The 26,762-nt window shown below is 41.8% G+C and overlaps 1 protein-coding gene across 5 annotated transcripts in view; it reads left to right on the plus strand.

Moving 5' to 3' along the window:
* Positions 1-26,762, plus strand: part of PLEKHG1 (pleckstrin homology and RhoGEF domain containing G1) — a 249,046-nt gene that overhangs the window by 141,516 nt on the left and 80,768 nt on the right. For all 5 annotated transcript variants that reach the window (XM_070376861.1, XM_070376859.1, XM_070376858.1 and 2 more), the window contains one exon: positions 722-1,227. In XM_070376861.1, coding sequence (XP_070232962.1) covers positions 820-1,227 — 408 coding nt within the window. In that variant the 5' untranslated portion in view covers positions 722-819. The remainder of the gene's footprint in view (positions 1-721; positions 1,228-26,762) is intronic.

Raw genomic sequence — 26,762 nt, forward strand, 5'->3', positions numbered from 1 at the left:
TTTTCTTGTCCAGTACTGGAGAATTACTGTCCACGCAACACTTTATTTAATGCTATATACAAGTAAAGTGTAAAATTGTCAGCATCACTAAGCACTAAGTAGTGGTGTCTCCAGGTTGGTAATGTAAAGTTTTGTGGAATTGTAGTAAAATACTTAAAATCTAGAACAGTGGTTCTCAAAATACTCTAATATGTCAATATTAATAAATATTATTAATATTATTAATCTAATAAAACATAGGATGTGGGGGGTTTTTTGTTTGTTTTTTAAATACATAAGCATCCCCTTGGTGCTTGCTGAAGCTGTAGATTCCGTGTGCCCTGAGCGCTGAGCCTTGATTTAGTAAATCTGGACTAATCGCTCTATCAGTCAGGTGCTCATGCTTTGAGGCCAGGTGCAGTGATTCTAACACTTTAAAGCGCTTGCACATGGCATTGGCGTCTTGGTAAAAGGCAGCCTGACGTTCAGTAGGTCTAAGGTAGCTCCAAAGGCTTTTAAGTCTGACGCAATTGCAGGCGACGCTTTAAAAACTCTGCCTTTGCCATTCAACGTCCCATGGGTATCTTTGCATTTCCGTCTATACCTAGCGTGCTTTTTGCTTTTGACCGTGTCCTTTGAGCTAAGTTTTAAGCACCTTCAAATCTTTCTGTTTGCTCTAATTTTAAATACTTGCCTATCTTGCTTATCTTGTCCGTTTATTTATTTTTCTTCACGTGTATAGATGCGCACCAGTTGCGTCGTGAAGTACGGTCAGCTGTAACACAAGCTCCGTATCTCAGAACCACAGCCAGGCACTCCTGCTCCGGGGACCTCGGGGCCATGGAGCTCTCCGACAGTGACCGCCCGGTCAGCTTCGGCTCCACGTCGTCCTCGGCTTCCTCCCGGGACAGCCATGGTTCCTTCGGCAGCAGAATGACCTTAGTTTCAAGCAGCCATCTGGGCTTGTTTCCTCAGGATAAGGAAGCAGGGGCCATAAAACTGGAGCTGATGCCAGCCAGGCCATTTTCCAGCAGCGAGCTGCAGACGGACCGTGCGGCCGGGCAGCAGAGCACAGACGAGGGCGGCGAGAGGCAGCCCCGGGCACAGCGCAGAGTGGAAGCCAACGGGCCGACCAAAACCGGGGCCGAATCGGCCACCAGCCCCAAGCTGCTCTATGTGGACAGAGTTGTGCAGGAAATTCTGGAGACCGAACGGACTTACGTGCAAGATTTAAAGAGCATCGTAGAGGTAAGATGCGCTGTCGGGGGGAGTTTAAAGTTTGTCCTGCAGGATCAATATCCCCCGAAATAAAGGGCAAGGAAGGGCTTGCAACAAAGGACTTCTTAGGAAGCCCAGTGTCTCCTAAGAGGCAGAGATGGTGTGAATGTTTAAACAGATGATCACTTAAGAGGAAGCCCTAGGGCTGTTATCACTGGGTTAAGACCCTCAATGTTTGCATTCGTGAATTGATTACGTGTTGGGAGTAAGCCTGATGATATCAGTGCCTACGCTGGTGTGTTGTGTTAGTGACTCCTGCCCCAAAGCTCTGTGAGTCTCTGGCAGACAGACAGACAGGATGCAAGCTTCCTCGCTTGCAGGTGTCAGGGGTGTGTTGACTGAGCCCCTTGGGTCATCTTCAGCTTACTCACAGTTGTCTCCTGGCGTCTGGAGCTTCCAAAGCTGCCAGTGCCTGTGTCTCACCGCCAGAGAGGGACTTCATGGGTTTGGGGTGTGGCCTGGGGGGGTGGGCGGAAGATCCGCAGGTGATTCTTCTGCACAAACAAGCGTGGGAATTACTGTTTGATGCTGTTTTCTGTGTTGGTTGCTGTTTAGGGGAAGGTGGTGAAAGGGAGAGAAGAACCCTGGACTTGGTCTTAGGTGTTTACCTTTTACTTTTATACTAAAAAAATTCACGTAAATTATTTGACTCTCTGCAAACTGAACTTAGCTCAGGTGCCAGATCCAAGACTCTGGAACTTAAGTTATTAATTTGTTATGATTGTTGTTTCCCTGTATTATTTCTTTTTTAATTTTTATTTTATGCTGGAGTATAGTTGACTTATCCAGTTATTAATTTGACTTTGATTATAGCTAGGTTTTTAAGCATAAAATGATAATTATCGGAACAGTTCAGATGCTAATTCATTCTCAGTGATTTAAAATATTATATTTCAAATTGATGCATTATGAAGCTATACTCCCTACGCTGCCTGGTACTATCCCAGGTTCTTTCATGTGTTAGTGCCCATTTCCTGTTTTAGATTTTTAATCTAAAATGTGTTTCAGAATAAACTGGAATATTTGCTGATGAGGACATTCTCCACCAAACACATACACTCTTATAGCTTTAGGGGAAAAAAATTCTAGGACACAATTGTGTTTTCAGTCCCACAAATGATCAAACCAGACAGTCTTCTAAAAATAGTTATGACATAACTTCCCAGTAAAAATAGAAAAAAATCAATTGATGTTCAACCAAAACAATATGTGATACCAAATGTAGAGTAAACCAGGCCAATTGTTTCTTGAATTTCAACAATGATGTCATTTGTACTTGAGAAGAAATACCTGTGAAACTGCCAAAATTTGTGAAACCTCTCAGGAAATTTATGGTTGTCAAAGCTTTCTTTGGCCTGTTTTTCTTTGTTTCTTACTTGGAAACTTTACCACTTCATCGAAACTCGCCATACCAACAGAGAAACCTTTAGTGTCTGAGCTGGAATTAACACTTGTTTTTTTCTGAGACCAGTTAACAAACTTCAGGTGAGAAGAAATACAATAAGAGATCTATGAAAGAAAATAGGTTAAAACAGGATTTTTTGCTTCAATAAAATACCTTAAATTTTTTTTATTTTCTAACAGTTTCAGCAGAAGTTTTATTCTAAACTATACAAATATTCTTGCCTTTTTTTTTTCCCCTTATCAATAAATTAGCCATGTTTTCACTATGGGTTGGTGGACTTTTGCTATAAAGGACCAGATGGTAACTCTTTTTGGGTTTCTGGGCCATAAATTGTCAATCCTAACTGTTCACTTCTGCCACTGTATCCCAACAGCAGCCCCAGCCTCTACGCCAGTGAAAGGGTGTGGAAGTTCAAGGAAAACTTTAGGGCCGTTTTTGACCCAAGGACCATGGTTTGCCAAGCCCCGTATTTGCTTATAAATCTATGCTTTCATTTCATCAGCTGTGAAATGAAACTAATAAACGATACCTGCCTAATAGGGTTGGTGTTATGATAATCAGATAATATATGAAAAGCCCATACAACAGTGCCTGGCACGTGGTAAGCAATTAATAAGTGAAAACACTTATCATCTCAGGCCTCTTCTGAATTTGCTGGCTGAGACTGAGCACCATTTATAGCTATCTTCTGTCTTATCTGAAGTCTTTTACAAAGATAAATAGATTTAGTAATACACTATAGTAGAAATTTCATTAGGAAAGAGTCATTTTTAAGTGGGTGATTCCAACATTATTATTTTGAAGGCAATTGGATTATTTCTAAAGAAGCCAGGGAGAATCTAAGGTGACACATAATAGGGAGAAGAAAGATGGAGGGTGTTGGGAAGGAGGGTGGTTGGAAGAAAACGTCCCAAATAGAGAGGGAAGCACCTGGGCAGGAAGAAGATGCTGCTTTGTTCAGGAAGTCTCTGGAATGCTTTGAGTCACTTCCCCTCCCCACCTAGAAAAGTGCAGAATCTCTTCAGATCACGATTGGTCACTGCAGCCTCTTCTTCACACACTTTTGTACGTGACCACCTCTGTTTCTCAAGATCACAATTTTCACAGAATGGTTAGACTCGTTTTATGTAGTTTTTGCTTTATGGAGGCTTCCCAGGTGGCGCCAGTGGTAAAAGTCCACCTGCCAATGCAGGAGACTCGAGAGACATGAGTTCAATCCCTGGGTCAGGAGGATCCCTTGGAGTGGGAAAGGGCAACCCATTCCAGTGTTCTTGCCTGGAAAATTCCATGGACAGAGGAGTCTGGCAGGATATGGTCCATGGGGTCACAAAGAGTCAGACACGACTGAGCATGCACCCCTCCTTTATGGAGTATAACCAATTATTTTCCACCTTGCAGCAACTTTACCCAATAAGGACTGTTATGAGTATTCTTTTAAAACACAAGATGTCAACTCCTTTAAAAATCTGTTTTCCTTAATCCATTTCCAATCTGTTTTAAAAATTCTGTAGCTGATTTCTTTAGTATCTTTGATTTTTCAAGTGCAGAGTTGAATGGGGAAAAGGCTACTTAGTAACGACCTACCATCATAAGTTCTCACCACACAAAGAGTTTGTTAGTTGACTTTCTGAGCAAGAATTATTCTGAAGAAAAACCGCCTAATTGTTTGTAGAGATAACTGGGAAGTTGTTTTTCACTTACACAGTAGCATAGTTTCAAACTGTCTGAGCGAATGAGTGATAAATCTCTCAGTCGTGTCCAACTCTTTGCAACCCCATGGACTACAGCCTGCCAGGCTCCCCTCTCCATGGAATTCTCCAGGCAAGAATACTGAAGTGGGTTGCCATTTCCTTTTCCAGGGTTCAGACTGTGCACTCTGCTTTCTTGAGTTCCCACTAATGAATGCCCTTCACTAGTCGTTCTTGGTTGTATTAATTTCCCTTTGTTAGATTTTATCTGTAGTGTATCTTATCCATACATATCCTCACCACTCAGGTTTATATTTTGTCCTTAGAATTTATAAACAAGCATTTTTGTGAAAGGCCATTGATATATACTATGATTTAAAAGATTTTAACACAGTATGCCTTGGTAGCTCAATACGGTACCACATAGTATCCGAGTAGCTTATTTCTGAGAAGAGATCCTGCTCACACGTTATCTGGGCAATAGGATTCTCAGCTGTTGGTGATAATGCAAAGAAGAATGTACATCTTTCACTACAGAAAGACATTGTATTAAAATCTTTCCCAAATATATAGGATTTTTTTTTCTTTCCCATGCCATTTAGGAATTAAAAAATGAATTCTGAAGATTTAACTGAGAAATGTTATTGTTCTTATTGCTTCTGGTCTTCATCGCAGGCCTTTTCTCTGTTCCCTCCATTCCCTCCCCATGGCAACTCCCTCCTCTGCTCCTTTGCCTGACATCCTAGTCATTTGCTTTTGTACACTTGACATTTTAGAGAGAGGTGAGGTCTTGACTATCGACCATACTGAGAGAAACAAGAGAGCTGTTATTTCCATTTCTATATATGGCTCCTACTAGCATTCACAGATAAAATGAGATAATAACTATGAAAGCTAGTTTTAAAAGTTAAAAGTAAAATCGCCAGTGATACAATTTGTGAAGAGAGAGAAATTCATAGCTGGAAAGTAGGAAATAAGGGTTTCTTTCATGTTTAATAGGATCTTAGATTGACTGACCAGAGATTCTCATGGGCAGAGTAGGTTTCTTTAATCTTTCTAAATGATCTATAAAAGAGCCTTTGACAGCCTCATGAGACTTGGCCCTGGATATAGTTCATGGCCTGTTTTAACATTTTATGAAGGGTTTTAAATAGTTCATAACATTATCTAATACTGTGTAGTTAGAAATTATATCCCTATTACAAAATAGGATCTTTGAAATATAAGAAATGCTAAGTTAAATCATATTTGGGGATGTTGAGGACATGTGCATTTAGTGAGGGGAAAGTAGGTAAAATATTAAAAGTAACGTGAGTTTATTTTTTTCTATCATATTCTAGAAAGTTAAAATCCTTTTTCAAGCACAATTATCCATACAGTGTGCTAAAAAGCTAAGAAGTTGTTATTATAGCCTTGCTGCATAAAATTTAAAGAACCACAGCCTTAAGCAATCCTTGTTAAAAGCATTCAGCATTGTTCAAAAGCTGTAGCTGCACAAGGATTAGGCTGTTGAGATCCAACCTCCAGCTCTCGTATTTCTTGATCGACATGAACTCTTTGTTTATCGTGTGATAGTACAGACAGTTGGAGAAGGAAAGGGCAACCCACTCCAGTATTCTTACCTGGAGAATCTCGTGGACAGGGGAGCCTGGTGGGCTGCTGTCCATGGGGTCAGACAGAGTTGGACAGGACTGAAGCGACTTAGCAGCAGCAGTACAGACAATGTTAGGATAAGGTGGACGAGAAGAGAGATGCTTTTCACCCACTTAGTGACATGAAACACATTGAACACAATTCTGCCTGTTCCCATAGCTTAGAGAAGAGGCTGCCCTTAGCACCAGAGGTATCCACTAGCTAGAAGGTGAATTGTCTTACACTTGGGAAGTGAGCCTTTCCCAGATCTGTGCAGAGTGAATGAAGGAACCCAGTGATCAGGCCCAGGAAGTCTGTGCTGTGCCTTAACTCTGGACCCTGCCTAAAGACTTAGCCTTTAGGCTGCTGAGGTGCTAAGACTTGGATAACATGGAATCTGAGTGGGGTTTTGTCCTGCACCACCTCTCAGAGACAACACTATCGAACTTGGAGGTGTTTTCTCTTGAAGCCTGGTTTGATTCAGCTGGAGAGAGAAGATGGTTTGGTGTGGAAAGGTCAGTTCATAGCTCTGCTACTCCTCTCCCTTGGCAATGAAAGGATGGCTTTACATGGGTGTTCCCTGGACCAGCCACAGCTGCTTAGGATACTTGACAAGAAGAGAAAAGTTTTGAACCAAGGGAGGAGGCTGATGAGATGTCATTGCTTTTATTGTCTTTTTACTTGCACATGTCCTCACTCAATACTTTCCCTCCAGTTTAAATAACATTTATTAAACTGACACTTTTTATGAGGTTCCTTCAGACTAACATTTCTTGAATACTGAGGGAATTATGTGTTCAATGCTAGAGTGTAGGACTTGGCAGGGATTGTTTTTAACGAAGGCTTGTTACGTGGGTGGATTTAATAAAGTGCTTACACTGTAGTACTTGGCACATTTTAATGTACTTTTTCTTTTGCATGGCATTTGAGCACTTTTATTTGAATGTGTCTCTTTATTTTTCCTCCCAGGGGCTTTTCTCATATTGGGTGAATGAGATCTTTGCTAAAACCATTTGAGGTCTATGGTAATTTTGAAGCAAACCTGCTAAGTAGTTTTAGGCTTATGTATTGGGTTGGCCAAAAAGTTTGTCTAGGTTTTTCTGTAACATAGGAAACCTGAATGAACTTTTTGGCCAAGCCAATAGGAGTTGTTTGTCAAATAACACATCTAACCACTGTATATAAGCCCCTCAAACTTCACTTTGACTATTTGTTTCCATGCCTATTTGTTGCTCTTATGCCCCCTCCTTCCTTGCTCTACCCCACTCTCACCTCTTGCCACCTTAACAATGACAGAAACTTAGAACGTAAGAACATAGTGATTTTGAGTATTCATCTCCTCTACTGGTAGCAGTCTAATATTGGGGGTGGAGGGGGAGGGGCCTGGCCTTTTATGTCTTTTGTCCATTCTGTTCATACCTTCTGATTAACTGCTGCTGCTGCTAAGTTGCTTCAGTCGTGTCTGACTCTGCTTGACCCCATAGACGGCAGCCCACCAGGCTCCCCTGTCCCTGGGATTCTCCAGGCAAGAACACTGGAGTGGGTTGCCATTTCCTTGAAGGTGAAGTCGCTCAGTCATGTCCTACTCAGAGACCCCATGGACTGCAGCCCACCAGGCTCCTCCGTCCATAGGATTTTCCAGGCAAGAGTACTGGAGTGGATCGCCATTGCCTTCTCCGGATTAACTGCTAGTGAACATCAAAACTAGCTCAACGTGGGCAGCATTTAGTAAAAGCAAAGTGAGTGGAGGTGTGTAGGGTTGCTGTGCAAAGGTGGTTGTTGACTGTTCACAAGAGTTCATGTATACTTAATAAATGATGTCAGTTTATTCCCTCCAAATGGTTCTAGCCAGATTTTGAGTCAAAACCTAGGAAAATTATTCAAAATAATTATATTGGTCAGGTTCTCCTGGGAGCATGGTAGATAGAAACCTTAAACTTGGTGACGACACCCACCACCTCAATGAATCCGAACAGCTGTAAACATACTACGTGGCTACTACTTCTAAATTTTCTAGCTATATACCTTAATAGCAACAAAAATACTAAAACATAACATTAACAGCAGCTTGTATTTGGATGCTTACCGGATTTCAGGCACTGAATTAAGCAGTTACAGCCTCACCCACAGCCCCACTATGTGGGTACTATTATAATTTTCTTATTTTTAGCACAAGAATATTGCATGTACAGAGAGTAAAGGAACTTGTCCAAGGTTTGTAAATGATTAGTGGTGAAACAGGAACTGGAATGTTAGGTTTCACTCCAAAGGCCTCATTTACTACTACATTGTTATAGCAAATCTCCCCTTAGAGTCTAGCAGAGAGCTCAAAGATTTGGTTGCCTTCCTAAGCTCTCTGGGGCAGGGTGTTGCAACAGCAGCATGGTAGACATTCGGGACTGGATAGTGCTTGGTTATGGGGGATAGTCGTGTGTACCGTAGGATGTTAGCATCAAACATGGCCTCCACTCACTAGATGTCAGTAGAACCACCACCATCCCCACTCATGACAACCAAAACTGTTTCTAGACATTGCCATATAACCCCCAAGGGACAAAATTCCCTTGGCTGAGAAACACTGTTTTAAAAATTTGGAAGGCATAGTGTATAAGTGTAAGTAAAGCCACAGTAACAAATCGGTCCCCCAGTTTAGTGATGTAATACAACAGAAGTTTCTCCTTTTGCAGTCATGTATGTGTATGTCCAGGTTAGTGGACACCATGCAATTCCATGCACCAATTGATAGAAGGCAGGGGAAGGAGAGTTTTTGAGACAAGTGTAGAAATGACTCACCTCTTCTCTCATTCCACATCAAGCTATAAATTTGGAGATATAGTCTGTGTGCCCAAAGAAGGAAGGAAACATTTTTGTGAACAACTGCCAGGGTCTACCATGTATTATATTGGATTGGCCAAAAAGTTCATTCAAGTTTTTTCATAAGATGTTCTGGAAAAATCCAAATGAACTTTTTGGTCAACCCAATATGTAACTGCAATATTCTCATTATAAAAACCTATACCCGGCATCCCACCACTAAAGGTAAAAATAAAAAATACATAAGGAAGAAAGCAGAAAAGATCTTGATGATGCTTACTGCCAAGTTTATAGTTAACTCTCTCTACTAAATAACTCTATGCTGCTGCTAAGCTGCTAAGTCGCTCCAGTTGTATCCGACTCTGTGCAACCCCATAGATGGCAGCCCACCAGGCTCCGCCGTCCCTGGGATTCTCCAGGCAAGAACACTGCAGTGGGTTGCCATTTCCTTCTCCAAAATAACCCTATAGAATGTTTTAAATGGAATTCTTCATTTAGGACTTAGACTAAGATGTACCTTCCCTTATTCCTCTCTCCCATCTTACACATTTCCATCACCTCTACCTCCTCTCTCTCTCCCTTTTTTCCTAACTCCCTGCCCTCTTTTGTTTTTTGTAGTTTTTCCTATCCATATGACCTGTCAATAGGGCTCTTTGGAATTTTTGAACACAGGTGGTACTATCAATATTTCAGTTTAAGAAGAGGGCTGCTGGGTCTAGCATAGTTCAAAGGCAGGAATTGTGCTTCTTTGCTTGTCTTCTGGAAACATTTTGAGTAGACTGGAATCAAAGAGAATAATGGACTAATGCCAGCATACCCTGAACAGAATGATCATGCTCGGAAGCCACACTGATAAAGTTTATAAGAAAATGTAATACCCTCCTTTTCACTGCCCTGCCTTTGTTTTAAACTCATTTCTATAGTCACTTTGAGAAGCCAAAATGAGAATTGTGAACACTTAAAGAACAAGTAAACAATGGAAAACCTAATGGTTGAAATTGTTTTAACACATTTATACATACATAATAATCTTAGGCCTTGCATACTTGCACACTCTAAATCAGGTGACATCATTGTGGATGGTTTCCATAAGAAAGTGACAGTGAACGTTGCCCAGTTGTGTCCAACTCTTTGCGACCCCATGGACTATATAGTCTCCAGGCCAGAATACTGGAGTGGGTAGCCTTTCCCTTCTCCAGAGGATCTTCCCAACCCAGGGATCAAACCCAGGTCTCCCGCATTGCAGGTGGATTCTTTACCAGCTGAGCCACAAGGGAAGCCTTGTAGAAGTCAACTTTCATCTTTCCAGAGGTGAACATGGAGAAAGTAAATTTGCCATTGATAAATAGTGGTCTATTTATGTCATTAACCTTTACACTTTTCAAATTACTAAGAACTTTTTACAATAGCATAATGAACATCAGTTGGTATAATAGTAATAATTATGGATTTAGTGATGTTCTCATTGTCTCCTTGAGAAATACTAAACCTCAGGTAATAGTCACCCTTGAGTGCCTGACATTCCTGACTTATGACTTGCTTCTTTTTTTTTTCTTTTTAGATTTTTTTGTGGCTTGCTTCTTGAAGCTTGGGTCTAGAATACTTCAGGTCAGTCTAAGGATTTCCAGGGTATTGGAGGCCCTAGAGTCCAGCTTTGTAGGATATTCTTACCATGTTTCAAGAGTTCATGATCTCAGAATAGATTATAGTTATTTAATATAGTTAAATATAGTTTTTAGCTTCCATATCACATGTCTAAGACCCAAGAAAGAGAGTACAGTTGCTATAGAAAAAGAGCAATATGAATTTCAAGTGCCTACGATCAATTTTGCTATAATTTGACATATATGCTTTTAAAAATCACTGAACTTGCAAAATCATATGAGGGGAAAACGGGGGAAAATAGATTCCAGGTGCAACACTCAAAACATCAGTGACACATCGAAAAAGAAACAAATGGAGGCAGTTTTATACGTGTTAAATGGTTAAGAACTAAATCCTTACTACAGTAAATATGATACTTCAACTTAAAAAAAAACAAACATATAATTTCTTGTGGGAGCCACCTGGTACCCACAGCTGCCACCCCCTGTAGGAGGAAGAGAATAAAGGGAAGCGGGAGACAGAGTGAGAAAAAAGAACAATAAAGAGGAGAAAGAACAGAAAGGGGAAAATATAAAAGAGGCTAAGAAGGAGAGAAAAATTAAGGAGAGAAGCAGTTGCGTGCAGGGTTGTAGTCTGAGTTATAAAGTAGGGTTCAGTTCAGTTCAGACCTGACATCAATGCAAAACTGACACCCCTGGCATGGATGGGTATGGCTTTAACAAGGTATGCAGGTGGACTGAGGCGGCTGGTAGGTGTTTGAGCTGTATGTGTGTGTGTGTTTGTATTCCTCTGATGCTCTCTGGAAGTGGCTATGCTTTTCTGTGTTCACCTGGTTTTTTGTTTGTTTTATTGTGAATGCAATCCTGCCTAAGCAAAATTCAGAATTTTGAATTAAGTTCAAGTTACTCCCTAGTATATTAATCATGTGGGAACAAATTCCTGCTTTCAAAGCAAATGTTAAAGCAGAACTAACTGTACTTACCTCTTGAGTGTTATGACTTGATACAAATAGGTCTCACCTCTCCCCCGTCCCCTTTGTTCAGACCAGAAGATTAAAGAACACCATAGCTGTTGTCAAAAAACATGATCTTCCATCCCTAAAGCACTTTTTACTTCTGCCCTATAAGAAAAAAATGGTTCAAAAGAATTTCAAGCTGTCTTAGCAATTTGAGAGTTTATTTCTGAAAACTAACAAGTAGATTTTTTTTTATCCAAATCTTGGGCCAACAAATATGATTATTTGAAAAAGCAAATAGTTGTGGATTTTTCAAAACTGTCACTGAAAAGATTTTCACAATTTGGGTCAAATACTCCTACGCAAGTGATAACCCTTGCTGTCTTGCTGTTATTCAGTCACTAAGTTGTGTCCAACTCTTTGTGACCCCATGGACTACAGCACACCAGGCTTCTCTGTCCTTCACTGGCTCCTGGAGTTTGCTCAGATTCATATCCATTGAGTCAGTGATGCCATCCAACCATCTCATCCTCTATTGTCCCCTTCTCCTCTTGCCCTCAACCTTTCCCAGCATCAGGGTCTTTTCCAATGTGTTAGTTCTTTGCATCAGTTGCCAAAGTATTGGAGCTTCAGCATCAGTCCTTCCAGTGAATATTCAGGGTTGATTTCCTTGAGGATTGAAACTTCTGTTACACCAAGGAGATTTAAGGGGTAAATATTTGTGTGTTTATGCCATTAAAATTAGAATATTTTCCATCTACACATGCATATTCTGAGTTAGACAATGTATTAAAGGACATACTTACTTACAGACATAACTGAGGACATTCATTTCTTTTGTGAGATCAAGCTCTTAGAGAAATACCTGCAACTAAAAAGTCCCTTCCCATTCTTCCAGCTTTTCTTTTAAGGCAACATTTTTATTTCTAATGAAAAGGTATTTCAAAAACTTCTGTTAACTCAGGTGATTGAGTAGCTATTATTACTTGTCTGCTAAAGAACTGCTAATATATTTCAAAGACTGCCTGTGGGCAGAACTCTATTGAAGATTTGCTAAAACAGGTTGTGTTCATTTGGGGGTAGAATTATGCTGCCTTTTGGGTGTAGGCCATCTTGAATATGCAGTTATACTGAGTGGGTAGAAAATTATAGAATTCAGGAAATTGTGTTCTAAACACACCAACCTTCAGTTGGGAGTAGTTTCCCATGGCTGAAAGTTTCTTCCAAAGAAAAATGTTGCTTGTGAAACTAAACATCAAAGAATCAACCCAGGTCATTTGACAAGCCTGAAGCAAGTTGATGTCAAAGCAACCCTGCTCTGTAACACCTAGAAAAAGAGGCAGCTTGAGCTGATGCAAGTTTTTCCAGCCCACATAGTTCAGTAGTTAACTATTTTCTGATCACTTACGTTTTCAGTTTCTCCTCTGAGCACCAAGGCTACTCTGCCACTTAAGGCTGATAGCATTGTTCTCTATAGCAGTTCACATGGAATGTTTTATATCTTTTTAAACCTGGTCAAATATACATGACATGTATTAATATTAACCATTTCAAGTATACAATTCAGTGGCGTTAGGCACACTGACATTGTTGTACACTGAACTACATAACCATTACCACCATCCATCTTGAGAATGTCCGACTCTTTGAGACCCCATGGACTGTAGCCCTGTCCGTGGGATTTCCCAGGCAAGAATACTGGAGTGGGTTGCCATTTTCTCTTCCAGGGGATCTTCCCCACCGAGTTATCAAAGCCGGGTCTCTTCCACTGCAGACAGATTCTTTACTGCTGAGCCACCAGGGAAGCCCAAGATATACATGACATGTATTACTTTAGCCGTTTTAAGTGAATGATTCAATGACATCAAGCACACTGGCACTGTTGTGCATTGAACTGTATAACCATCACCACCATCCATCTTGAGCACTTGAGAACTTTTCTACCACTCCAAATTGAAACTGTGCACCCATGAAGCAATACCTCTTCATACCCTCTTCCCTCAAGAAATTCTTTTTTGTTTTAAAAAATTGTAGAATACACATAATATAAAATTTACTGTTTTAACCATTTGTAAAGGTATATCGTAGGTGACATTAAGTACATTCACAGCGTTGGGCAACCAGTCTCTAGAATTCTTTTCGTCTTGTGAAACTGAAACTCTGTCCCTGTTAAACAGTCACCCCCCCCCTTCCTTCAGCTACTGATAACCACCATTCTACTCTCTGCTTCTATAAATTTGACTCCTCTATACTTCACATGAGTGGAATCATACAGTACTTGTCCTTTTGTGACTGTTTTTTTCACTGAGCACAGTGTCTTCAGGGTTCATCCTTCTCTATATAGCACATGTGGAGAAGGCAATGACACCCCACTCCAGTACTCTTGCTTGGAAAATCCCATGAATGGAGGAGCCTGGTAGGCTGCAGTCCATGGGGTCGCTAAGAGTCAGACACGACTGAGCGACTTCACTTTCACTTTTCACTTTCATGCATTGGAGAAGGAAATGGCAACCCACTCCAGTGTTCTTGCCTGGAGAATCCCAGGGACAGGGGAGCCTGGTGGACTGTCGTCTCTGGGGTCGCACAGAGTCGGACACGACTGAAGCGACTTAGCAGCAGCAGCAGCATATAGCACATGTCAGAATTTTCTTCCTTCTTAAGACTGAATAACATTCCAGTGTATGTCTATATAGCATTTTGTTTCTCCGTTCATCTATTGGTGAATACTTAGATTGCTCCAAATAGCACAGAATTTTTGATTAAGTAGAAATCACACAGAGTTTTGAACTGGAAAATAACTCAAAAGTTTTAACTGACTGTGGATTCTGAAAGGGTGAAGTGTTTTGGTTAGTTTTCTACTTCTAGCAGTCAGCATTGCCTTTGACACTTAAAAGGCCATTAGTAAGTATTTGCTAAATGAATTACCAAGTTCTACACAATCGTTCTTACTGATGAGGAAATGGAGATGCAGAGAACCAAGTGATTTCTCCAACCAAATCCAAATCTTAGTTCTGGCACCTACTACCTTTGATCTTGAACAATTATGTAATTTCTGTAACCTTCAGTTTCTTCTTCTTAAAATGAGATGAGAGCTATTGTGTACCTCATAGAATGTTGTGAGGACAAAAGGAAGTAATGCCTGTAAAAATAGGAAAAGAAAGTCGCTCAATCATATCCAACTCTTTGCGACCAGTCCCTGGAATCTCCAGGCCAAAATACTGAAGTGGGTAACCTTTCCCTACTGCAGGGGATCTTCCCAACCCAGGGATCGAACCCAGTCTCGCACATTGCAGGCAAATTCTTTACCAGCTGAGCCACAAGGGAAGCCCAAGAATACTGGAGTGGGTAACCTATCCCCTTCTCCAGGGGATCTTCCCAACTCAGGGATCAAACCGGTATCTCCTGCATTGCAGGTGGATTCTTTCTTTATCAGCTGAGCTATTAGGGAAGCCCAAAGTGCTTTCCTGGGTTCGATGCCTGTAAAGTACTTTCTGTAGGACCTGGCATAGCATAAACTCTCAATAGATGCAAGCTGGTCAAGCCCCAGACCCTGCAGCTAAGTACTGGCAGTGCCAAGACTGTACCCATTACATTTAGAAACAATTGGAAAAACACAGGAAGCATTTATTGGGTGTCGCTTACTGTGCCAAATAAGGAGAATTCTCATACATACTTGTTAATGAAAATTCTGAAAACACATTACTTTCACTACTCAGTTTTCTACATCTCAGTCACTGATGAGGATGAAATTGACACGGACACATGTGAAGGGCAGAGCTTGTCTCTCCTGCATCCAGCCACCGCATAGTGTAGACAAAACCAGAGCAGTGGTACAGAGGGCAAGTGGGAATGATTAAGATCACCTCCTGAGCAATTGCTTGGGACATGTCTAAAGCAAACTGTGGAATTATCCTTTTTTTCTTCTAGCACAGATATAGGTAGCTTTTTGAGGATGAGAAATTGTCTCCTGTAAAACCAGAGAGTCAGGGCTAGTCCACTTATGATAAGTAAAAGACCAGCTGATGTTCTTGGACCCCGTCTTGTCAACTCCTGGTCTGAAGTTGGAACTGGCTCTGAAGTTCCAGGTCCTAGTTGGAAAGAAAGAAGGTAAAGAAAGTTACTGATAAATTGTGTAAATTTACTTAATATTCAAAATTACCTGGAATATTCTAGGTACTAGTTTTGGCAAGAAAATTCACTAGAATAGAATCCCCACTTCAAAGACAGGACAGAGTAAAACATCATAAACATCCTTTATGAGAAACACACAATTAACTGGTCATCAGTGAGATTTATACCAAGGATAGTAAGCCCCCATAAACAGGTTCAAAGGGGCAGATAATAATATAATAATTTGAGCAATTAAGAGCTATCACCTAAGAAATCTGGTTAGGAAGAGCAACTTAAAAGTAGGATTTTTTTCAAAAGAGGTAATATATTTATACATATAACTGCTTCATTTTGCTGTACAGCAGAAACTAACACAACACTGAAAAGCAACTATACTCCAATAAAAAAATTTTTTAATAAAGAAAAGAAAAAAAAATAAAAGAAGTATTTTTCTAGGGACTTCCCTAGCGGTCCGGTGGTTAAAACTCTGCTTCCAATGCAGGGAGCATGGGTTCAATCCCTGATTGGGGAACTAAGATCCCACATGCCATGCAGCATGGCCAAAAGATTTTTTTAAAAAAAGAGGGTGCACCCTGTATTAATAAAATCTGTCTGAAACTCTAAAGGTGACATCACTTTTTCTTAAAGCTCTGTTTATCCCAATAAGCAATCAACATGGGCCCACTATCTGAAAGGCATTTTCTTTCTTTGTTATAAAGAGAATAATAGACATTGAAAGGCAACACAAATTACCCCACCCACCCCATCCCCTGTGATGAAATAAGAAAATGAAGAAAATCTAAAATCTGCTAGAACTGAATCTAAATCCTGACTCTGCCATCTCTCTTTGTGATCTTGGATAAGTTACTAAACTTTTCCAAGTTTCAGGTTTTCACCTTAAAATGGGAATAATAGGATTGTTGCAAAATAAGACTACCCATGCAAAATGCTAGCACAGTGATAGGCATATAGTAAGCTCTCAAATGAGAATAATGATTATTGTTAATATACTTAGTATTATTTGGAAAGGCCAGTAATTTCTGGTACATTAAAAGTATTATGGTATTGTTCTTGCTAATCTATGCTGAAACTGAAGCTCCAATATTTTGGCCACCTGATGTCAAGAACAAACTCATTGGAAAAGACTCTGATTCTAGGAAAGATTGAAGGCAAAAGGAGAAGTGGGCAGCACAGGATGAGATGGTTAGATAACATCCAGACTCAATGGACATGAATTTGAGCAAGCTCTAGGAGATAGTGAAGGACAGAGGAGCCTGGTGGGCTACAGTCCATGGGGTGGCAGAGTCGGACACAACTTAGCAACTAAACAACAACAAAATCTATGTTAAGGTATTTCTGAAAATTATTTAAATTTTGAAATTTAAAAAGGGTGTATCTTGCAATTTTTAGTTTATCTGATATGCTTCTATGCAGTTGGAGTTCACAGGCCTGCTAGAGCTGCAATGGCAGAATGAAATTCTTTTCAGAGTTTTGGTTCGAGGGAAGTTAAACTGAGATTTAATGGACAGAGCACTGGTCTCAGCTTGGTCTCATGCTAATAGTCAGCCATGTGCCCATGGACAACCAACCGGGCTGACCTCTGCTTCATCCTCAGTAAATGACTCTAATTCAACAAGCCAAAATCTAAAGATGACTAGAAGTCTCATCTTCTCTAGCCTCAGCTCTCAAGAATGTAACTAGGAAATAAGTAAGTCCTTTGAGCGGCCAAAATAGATATTTCAAATGCCAAACAGTAAATCCTGTGTCTTGACCCAAAGAGAGGCCCCTCTCACTGTGAGCCTATTTACTCTACATGTTTAAAATAAGCTTAATGAGAGCATTTCCTGGCAGTCCAGTGGTTAGGACTCCAAGCTTTCACTGTGGAGGGCCCAGTTCAGTGCCTGGTTGGGGAACTAAGATCCCACAAGCCTTGCAGCCCAGCAAATAAATTAATTAATTAAATAAGCTTAATTATTTGGTTTCCTAACCCACAGCAAGAGGATGGAGGGGGCAGAAGGAGTGGATGTGGTTGCACTGAGGAGCCAGAGGAAGAGCTCCTTAAAGTACATGAATTAACATAGGACCGTTTAGAGTGGTGCAAACCCACCTTATCCCCCTGGTGAGTTTCACTTGTGAATTATGCCCCAGAGCATAACCAGGGTCCTCACTGATGAACCTGAGTAGCCAGAACTTTATGTTTGTTATAGCATCTAAAATATATTGCCTGATTCCTGGTCTTCATAAACAAGGTGATCTTTTAATTATGATAATTGACTTTTATTGAAATATAATTGGTTTACAGTATTGTTTCAGGTATACAGCAAAGTGATTTACATATTTTTTTCAGATTATTTTTCATTATAAAATAGTGACTGTAGTCTTCTCTGCTGTACGTCAGACTGTGTTGTTTTTTTGTATATAGTAGTATGCATTATGTTAATCCCAAACTCCTCATTTATCCCTCCCTGACAACTCCCCCCACCCCTTTCTCCTTCAGTAACCATAAATTTGTTTTCCATGGCTGTGAGTCTGTTTCTGTTTTGACTTAAATGTTTTCCACTGTTGTTAATTGTACATAACATAAAGTTTACCTCGTGTAAATGTACAGTTCAGTGGCAGTAGACACATACACAATGTTGTACAATCATCACCACTATCCATTTCATCCCAAAAAGAAGCTCTGTGCCTATTAGACAGTAACTCCCCAGGCCCCTTTCCCCAGCCCCTGGCGACCTCCAGTCTACTTTCTGCCTATGAATTTGCTAGAATCAAGCAATAGTTGTCCTTCTGCATCTGGGTTCTTTCACTTAGCGTAATGTTTCCAAGGTTCATCCATGTTTTAGCATGTGTCAGAATTTCATTAATTATAATTAACTTTTAATTCTTAGAGGAAATTTTCTATAACTGATCCCTTAACAAAAGTGAGATGACCCTTTATAAAAAGTGAGTCTTGTCCTTACTGTGTAAGGAGGGCCTGATGAGAAATTATAAGCATCTATCCAACCCAAAGCAAAATGGAGTACTTGTCCTAAATGTGAACATTTTTGTTTCATTAAACTAATATAAAGGATTCATGGTGATTTTTGTGCTTAAATCATGGGCACACACATACACACACAACGCAAAGTAGGTCACATAAAAACTGGAGCGAAGCCACAGGCTAAGTCTTTGGTTTCAAACGGCAGAATCACTTTGAGGCAAAATTATTCCTGTTTTCTCAGAATGCTGCTTGAGGACATTGTGGGTGTGTGTGTGTGTGTGTGTGTGTGTGTGTGTGTTTGGGGAGGCAGAGTGAGCCATTCTTTTAAAAAAACACTTTAAGATATTTTCTTCTGAAACAAGCCTTTTTTTTTCTCTCTCTTTGGACCAAGGAGAACTGCTACAAGTGTTCCCTCAGTTTTATAATGGGGCTTAAAGTTAAGCTGTTAACCTTTAAGTGGGAGATGAGTCGGGAGGCGACCACCACTCTGGCTACTGGGGCAGCCTACAATCAACACAGGATGGCTGTAAAGACTGCGCTTTTGTCCTGTTTTCCATAAAGCCCTGTATAAATCACTCAGTCCAGGGGGCTGTATACGGCCTTGTAAATGGGGTTCCCAATGCAAATGTATATAGAAAAAAGGGTGAGAGTTAATCTACTTTTGATGAAGGAAGCGTTTCAGGAGGTAGGTGGGCGGGAAGATAGTCAAAAAGGAATGCAAGAGTTTAGGATCCTTTGTCATCCTTGAGAGGCCCTGCTGCATAAAGACTGTCCCTGAGATGGAGGGGAGGGGAGGGAGAGAAAGAGGAACTGGGTTGGGTTACATCCAGTACAGCTTTTGCCACTTGGAGAGCTTGTGGGAGAGCTGCCAGGGACTCGGTTAACCCTTTCTTTCCGAGCTCTGCTTTGCCCAAGTAGCAGATGGACCAGGTTCACAGGAATTCACTCTGCAGCCATTCAGCTGGGAAAGCTTACAACAGAAACTCTGGCCATTGTCGACATCAGTTTTGTGGGACAGAGGGAGCTGCCAAGAGATTTTTAGAGCCCTAGGCATTGATTCCTCTGGCTTCCTTTATCATGGAATTATAAATGTGAATGCTCTGGCGAGCACCTGACCCAGACTGGGGATGGGAGGATCAGAGCGAGATTCCTGGAAGGAGGAGTCAGCCAGGTTAGGACAGCAGGGGATAGTCTTGGCAGTAAGACAGGAATGTGTAATGACGGTGACCCATGAGAAGACAGGGCACGTTGCCTCTCGCTCTCTCTCAGTTCTAAGTAACAAGACAGCCGTGGACATTGTGCTTGGATTGAAGAGAAGAGAAAAATTAGTTTTTTTCCAAATCACATGTCCTACTCTCTGGGTCCTGGAATCAGAATCAGGGTTCCAATAAAACAAAAGGAGATTTTTTAATTTGCCCCATTCAAGAGGCCCTGGTGGCTGAGAATCTGGCTGCAATGCAGGAGACCTGGGTTGCACGCCTGGGTCAGGGAGATCCCTGGAGAAGGGACTGGCTACCCACTCTAGTATTCTGGCCTGGAGAACTCTATGGACAGGGGAGTCTATACCTTAAGGATCTACATTTGGACTTCCCCAATGGCTAAGCGGTAAAAAAAAATCCACCTGAAATACAGGAAACGAGGGTTTAATCCCTGGTCAGGAAGATTCCCCTGGAGAAATGGCAACCCACTCCAGTATTCTTGCCTGGAAAATCCCATGGACAGAGGAGCCTGGTAGGCTTCAGTCCAAAGGGTCACAAAGAGTCGGATACAACTGAGCAAGAGGCCCAGCACACTTCAGGAAAGTCCAGTTTCTGGGGCACGTCCCATCATGCCGGCCCACCTGGACCCCATTTTACCCTCCACATAGCACCTCTTCCAGCTCCCCTGGAGGTCACCAAGCCCTTCGCTGTTTCTGTGTCAGTAAGTAACTGGTTAAGATAGTGCTGTGATGAGATCAACAGCAGTGTAGTCAGAGAAGCAATAAGATACATCCTGAGGGCTGCTCATTGTTTTGGGTACAATGAACGGAACAGTTTCCCCTATGCATTTCCATATTTAGCAGTGAATTACCTAATGCTGCCAGGGTATAATCACAGTCATCCTCATAGAAAAACTACCCATAAAGAGATCAGTCTTTGTGCGGGTTCTGTACTTTAAAATATCCAGCCTCTTTGTACTGCAGTTTTCAAGTAGAATAGCTTGACCTCCAGGGTCATCATCAAACTGTGTGACTCAGTAGTGGGAGGAAGAGTAATGTCTTCCAGCTTTTTCCTCTTTCTATTAATATTGTCCAGGTACCCCTGTCTTGGGGGCTTGGTTGAATCTTTATTTTGTTCCAAGGTTAGAGTTCCAAGCAAATTAGCATAAATCTTACTAGGCTTCTGTGTCTAAGGCCTTGTTTTCTGTCCATCAAGTGAACGCTATTTGAACACCTACTGTGTACAGACCAATTGCTATGGAAATTACCTATATCACAGTTCCTGTCTCAGTACGAGACTGGAAAGTGCTCCAACTCATTAAATAAATCATCTAGTTAATTACTGCCCTGCACATCATTAGGTCAAGCATACACTCGCTGGTCACGTGTATGTGGCAAAACAGACTGTATCTGTTTTAATGGGCCATTCTTTGGTGTCCTTATTTCCAAATGTCTGGTGCTCTAGAATTAAAAGCACTCAGGGGAGGTATGGGTGTTTTTTTTTTTTACTTGCAAACGGGAAATGTTTTGCTGACAAATCCATGGCCACCTTTTGATATTTAGTGGAAACCTTCGAGCCATCGGTGTACGAAGTGAGTTCCATGGAGTTGGTCAGAGCACCGAGGACAAATATCAGACTGACTGTTGTCAAAGGCTTGTTACTCTAATAAGCTGACTATGGTACATGCTCCCCTGTGAAGCAGTAAAACCCCTTCCAGGGTCACTTACCCACATTTGTAAGGAAATTTTGCTACGCGGATGCTGCACCTTGTTGTATATTTCCTGTCAGCACATCAACCCTTTCCTCTAAAAGCCATGCTTTCAGAGCTGCTGTTTGTCTCTTCATTGCTGATTGATCTTCATTTTATAGTGATTCCTGACTCCTTAGCTTTTAAACTCTCTGCTTTCCAGGCTCTCCATTGTATACTTTTTTTTTTTCTTAATGTACTTAAAAGTAGCATGGTGCTGGGAGAACAGGAAAAATTCATTTATAGCATTTCCACATGATTGACTTTGTAAAGGAGTGCGTTCCTAAGGGGAGAGCTAGCTATGTAAAGTCATGCAAATAAAGAGGGGTGAAATGACCGACCCTGGGGGAGACTGGCAAGGGAAGCAGGATGCTTTGAAGGGGTAGAGAACCTTGCACTAAGGAGAGGAAAAGCACCTATGAGCAAGAAGGGAAGCATGAGCCACTGTTGAAAGTAAAATGGCACGTGGCTGAGAGCTGGCACGCTTGGCTGATGGAAGCCCAGGCCTGGGGTGTGGACTGATGAACATGTGAAGCAAGTGGGTTCATCCTGTGAATGTGCTCAGTCATGCCCAACCCTTTTCCACGCTATGGACTGTAGCCTGCCAGGCTCCTCTGTCCATGGGATTGTTCAGGCGCAAGTACTGGAGTGGGTTGCCATTTTCCTCCTCCAGGGGATCTTCGGGACCCAGGGATCAAAGCTGCTCTCCTGTATGTCCTCTGTAGCAGGTGGATTCCTTACCTGCTGAGCCATTCCATCCTGTGAATGGACTAACATTAATTCAGATACAGTACCTGACAGTCCTGGTGCACAGCAGTCAGTGAAAGCTATCATTTTAGTAGGCTCCTAACGCATACCTAATAAAAACCGGATGTGGTCCTAAAGTCAACAGCAAACTTCTCCTACTTCTGAAGATACCGTGGGTACGTGCTCAGTTTTGTCTGACTCTTTGCAACCCCATGGACTGTTGCCCGCCAGGCTTCTCTGTCCATGGGTTGTCCAGGCAAGAATACTGGAGTGGGTTGCCATGCCCTCCTCCAGGGGATCTTTCTGACCCAGGGATTGAACCCAGGTCTCCTGTGCCTCCTTCACTGGGAGGTGGATTCTTTACACTAAGCCACCTGTTTAAGAACTAAAACCCTTTTGGGGGCCAAGCTGTAGTCAGCTGGTACTGGTTTGAAGGTTTGAATGCAGCTAAGTCACTCACTCTCTGGGGAGCAATTAAACACTTTTTTTTTTTTTTTAATTATTTATTTGACTGTACCAGGTCTTAGCTGCAGCAATGGAACTCTTAGTGGGATCTAGTTCCCTGACCAGAAGTGGAACCTGGGCCCTCTGCATAGGGAGTGGAGTCTTAGCCACTGGACCCTAGGGAAATCCCAATTGAACCTTTCTAAGCATCCAGCAAAATGGGATTAATAATGGGGCTCACCTCCTGGGGTTGCTATGAAGATTAAATGAGATAATGCATATAAAGTAGTGAGCTCAGTACCTAGCCCCAAACCAGATAATAATAGTAATAATGATGATAATAATAGCAGTAGTAGTAAATAGCAGTGAGGAGGAGTTAAACCTCAGATGATCTAATAATGTACATTTATCTTACCGGTCTTTTTTTTTTTCTTTCCCATACACAGAGCCCCTTGGGCTTTATTTAATTTTTCTTAATTACCATGTTTCAAATTATAGCAGCAGTGCCAGGATTGTAATTGAGATGAATCAGGTTCTTATTTTCAGTACTCAAAGCTTTGCCAGGACACACATCCCTCTGTCACCTCATCAGCCTTTTCTTCATTTTTCCTCCTGAAGGATTACCGTCACATCTAATTGCATCTGTGTCAGCCTTCTTACTTGGAGACTGAAAGGGGGGAGGAGTATATTCTAAGGAAGGGGCCTCCAGGGGGCTCAGCAGTAAAGAACCCACCTGCCAATGCAGGAGACATAAGAGACTCGGGTTTGATCCCTGGGTCAGGAAGATCCCCTGGAGTAGGAAATGGCAACCCACTCCGGTATTCTTGCCTGGGAAATCCCAAGGCCAGAGGAATCTGGTGGGCTACAGTCCATGGAGGGCACAAAGAGTTAGACATAACTTAGTGACTAAACAACAATGGTAAGTCAAGTTAACCCAGTGAGAAGGAAAGCATGACAAGAGTCAGAAGAAAAACAAAAAAATAGGGTGACCAGAGGACTCAGTTCAGTTCAGTTGCTCAGTCGTGTCTGACTCTTTGCGACCCCATGAATCGCAGCATGCCAGGCCTCCCTGTCCATCACCAACTCCCGGAGTTCACCCAAACTCATGTCCATTGAGCCGGTGATGCCATCCAGCCATCTCATCCTCTGTCATCCCCTTCTCCTCCTGCCCCCAATCCTTCCCAGCATCAGAGTCTTTTCCAATGAGTCAACTCTTCGAATGAGGTGGCTAAAGAATTGGAGTTTCACCTTTAGCATCATTCCTTCCAAAGAACAGCCAGGACTGAAATGGGCTGGTTGGATCTCCTTGCAGTCCAAGGGACTCTCAAGAGTCTTCTCCAACACCACAGTTCAAAAGCATCAATTTTTCGGCGCTCAGCTTTCTTCACATCCATACATGACCACTGGAAAAACCATAGCCTTGACTAGACGGACTCAAGAGAGTGGTTAATAAACTTTCTGCCCTGTCTTGTCAGCACCCACTAGGACCCTAGTGCCATGCCCTACTGCAGGCAGCCTGGCAAACTCTCTGGTTGCCCATTTTAAAGATTTTGAACATATTTTGTATTTATGCACGTTCAGTAAGCACATAGATTATCCCAGAAATGCTTTGCTCCTTTTTTTGGTAGCTAGAAATGATGATCAAAGAGTACAGAGGAAAAAAAGGAATGGTAGGTTTCAAATAAGTATGGAAAGATATCTCAACATACAGCAGGACCTCTTCATGGGTGTGTGTCCACCTGTCTTGTTTTAAGAGCTTTAGTGTATGAGAGGAGAAGGTGATGGCACCCCACTCCAGTACTCTTGCCTGGAAACTCCCATGGACGGAGGAGCCTGGTAGGCTGCAGTCCATGGGGTCGCTAAGAGTCGGACATGACTGAGCGACTTCACTTTCACTTTTCACTTTCAAGCATTGGAGAAGGAAATGGCAACCCACTCCAGTGTTCTTGCCTGGAGAATCCCAGGGATGGGGGAGCCTGGTGGGCTGCCGTCTATGGGGTTGCACAGGGTCGGACACAACTGAAGCGACTTAGCAGCGGCAGCAGCGTATGAGAAAATTGTCAATGTAACTTGGAAACCCTAAGCACAATTTTTAGAATAAAGATTTAACAAAGCAATAGAAAATTAAGGGTTTTTTTGGGTTTTTTTGCTGTTTATTACAGAAGGAACTCTTCTAAGAAATTTTCTTTTTTGTTATAACTAAAGGGTAATAGAAGAGATTAATTTTAGTGTTAAATTTGTACCCTGCTTCTTAATTGTAACATGTTTAGATTTGCTTATATTCATCAAATTCTTCATCCTGACAGCAATATGAAGTAAATAAAGACAACTGATTATTTTTAATTTTATTTATTTATTTATTTTTGGCTGTGCTGGGTCGTCATGGCTGCACGGGCTTTTCTCTAGCTGCAGTGAGCAGTGAGCTGCCCGTCTGTAGTTACAATGTGCAGGCTTCTCATTGCTGTGGCCTCTGTTGTTGCAGAGAATGGGCTCCAGGGCTCACGGGCTTCAGTAGGTGCGGCTCCCAGGCTCTGGAGCATGGGCTCGATAGTTGCGGCACACAGGCTTAGTTGTTGCGAGGCGTGTGGGATCTTCCCAGATCAGGGATGGAACCCGCATCTCCTGCATTGGCAGGCAGATTCTTTACCACCGAGCCACCAAGGAAGCCCTGACAATTTTTATAATGGTTGTCAGAAGTGTAGACAAAGATGGGCCGCTATGTGCTTTAAGGACTTTGATATGTAAAGGGGAATCCTGTTTGTTGATATCTTGCTTCTATCATGTGTAGGCTGCCAGTTCATTAAGTATTTTCTGCTTACAGTTCTAGAGGAAAACCAACCGAATATTCCCCAGGGCTGTATTTGCTCTTACTACTCAGTACTACTGTTTTTAACGGAACTCCTGCATCCCCACCCCACCCCCAAGTTTCTGTTTCTGGACAAACTGCCTGAGCCTCCCCCTTTGCAAGGCCAGCTGTCCTCCTCTCCCCTCTCCAGGGGCGCCTCCTGCCCCCCCAGCTTCTTTCAGGAGGAAGAAGTGAAACAATAGAGGGCACTGAGCTGTCTCAGGTGTCATTTGTCATCACTCAGCATGAAGGCCATTCCCAACATTTTTTACTGATGTCTTAGGTACTGAAACTATTATAGAAGGTAAATGAGGCTGAAAGTTCCATGTTTTTTTTTAATTCTTCTTTTACTCAAATATCTCAGAGCATTAATCCTGACTTCCACATATGGCCAATTAAGATCAGCCTCTATACCATCAATTAGGAAAACGAATGAAAACTGATATCAGGAACAGAAGCTCCTTTTAACTGGAAATTCATCTGGGTTTCAGTCCTGCACTTGCTTGTGTGTTTCTCTCTTCTTTCTTTTTTTTCCTCCCCTTTCACACTTTCTTCCCTCTTTCTCTTCCTGCCTCTTTTCTTTCCTCCTCTTTTTCTCTTCTCTTTCCCCCTGGTCCTCCTTCTTTCTCTTTCCCTCCCCCATTCTCTGCAACGAAGTCCTGTTGATGATATATTGTATTTTCAGTACAGTTCTCTAGGGGGAGGGGAGTTCTATAGATTCAGGAACCACATTGTTCCCACAGTTGGAGCTTTTGTTCCCAGTCTAACGGGGTGGCCAGAGACACGCCCCCCACCCCGACTCCCGTTTCTTTAGCTATATCTTCCTCACTCGAGGATATCAATAGAGGAAGAAAAGAGATTAACTTGAAGATTAGACTTCTGATGCTTTATCTGTAGGCTGCAGCAGGAACTTTTACTGTAAACCCCATTTGGTGGTTTATTTGGAAGAAAGATAAAAGGTTTCTTTCATTTGAAAATGTATTCTTCTATACTCTCACAGCCATTTGTACATCTTCTAACACTTAAGTTGTTAGACTGAGATTTCTTTCTTTCTCTTTTACTCTCGCGTGAGCCCCTGGAGGGACAGGGGTCCTATCTCACTCATTTCTGAATGCCCTCTCACAGTTACTACCACATAGGTCTGTGCCGCTCCCAAAATCTTTATTAACTAGGTACATTATAATAAAGCTACTGAGTGGAATACAATGCAGCTGTTATAAAGAATGAAAAGGAACTATGTTTACATATAGGAGTTATGTATGTTTATGTATACTGAATGGAGAAACAAAGCTGTGAATCAAGCATAGCATTTTTTCCAGATATAATTTTTTCAG

This window comes from Bos mutus, chromosome 9 (assembly GCF_027580195.1).
Source record: "Bos mutus isolate GX-2022 chromosome 9, NWIPB_WYAK_1.1, whole genome shotgun sequence".
Taxonomy (NCBI): domain Eukaryota; kingdom Metazoa; phylum Chordata; class Mammalia; order Artiodactyla; family Bovidae; genus Bos; species Bos mutus.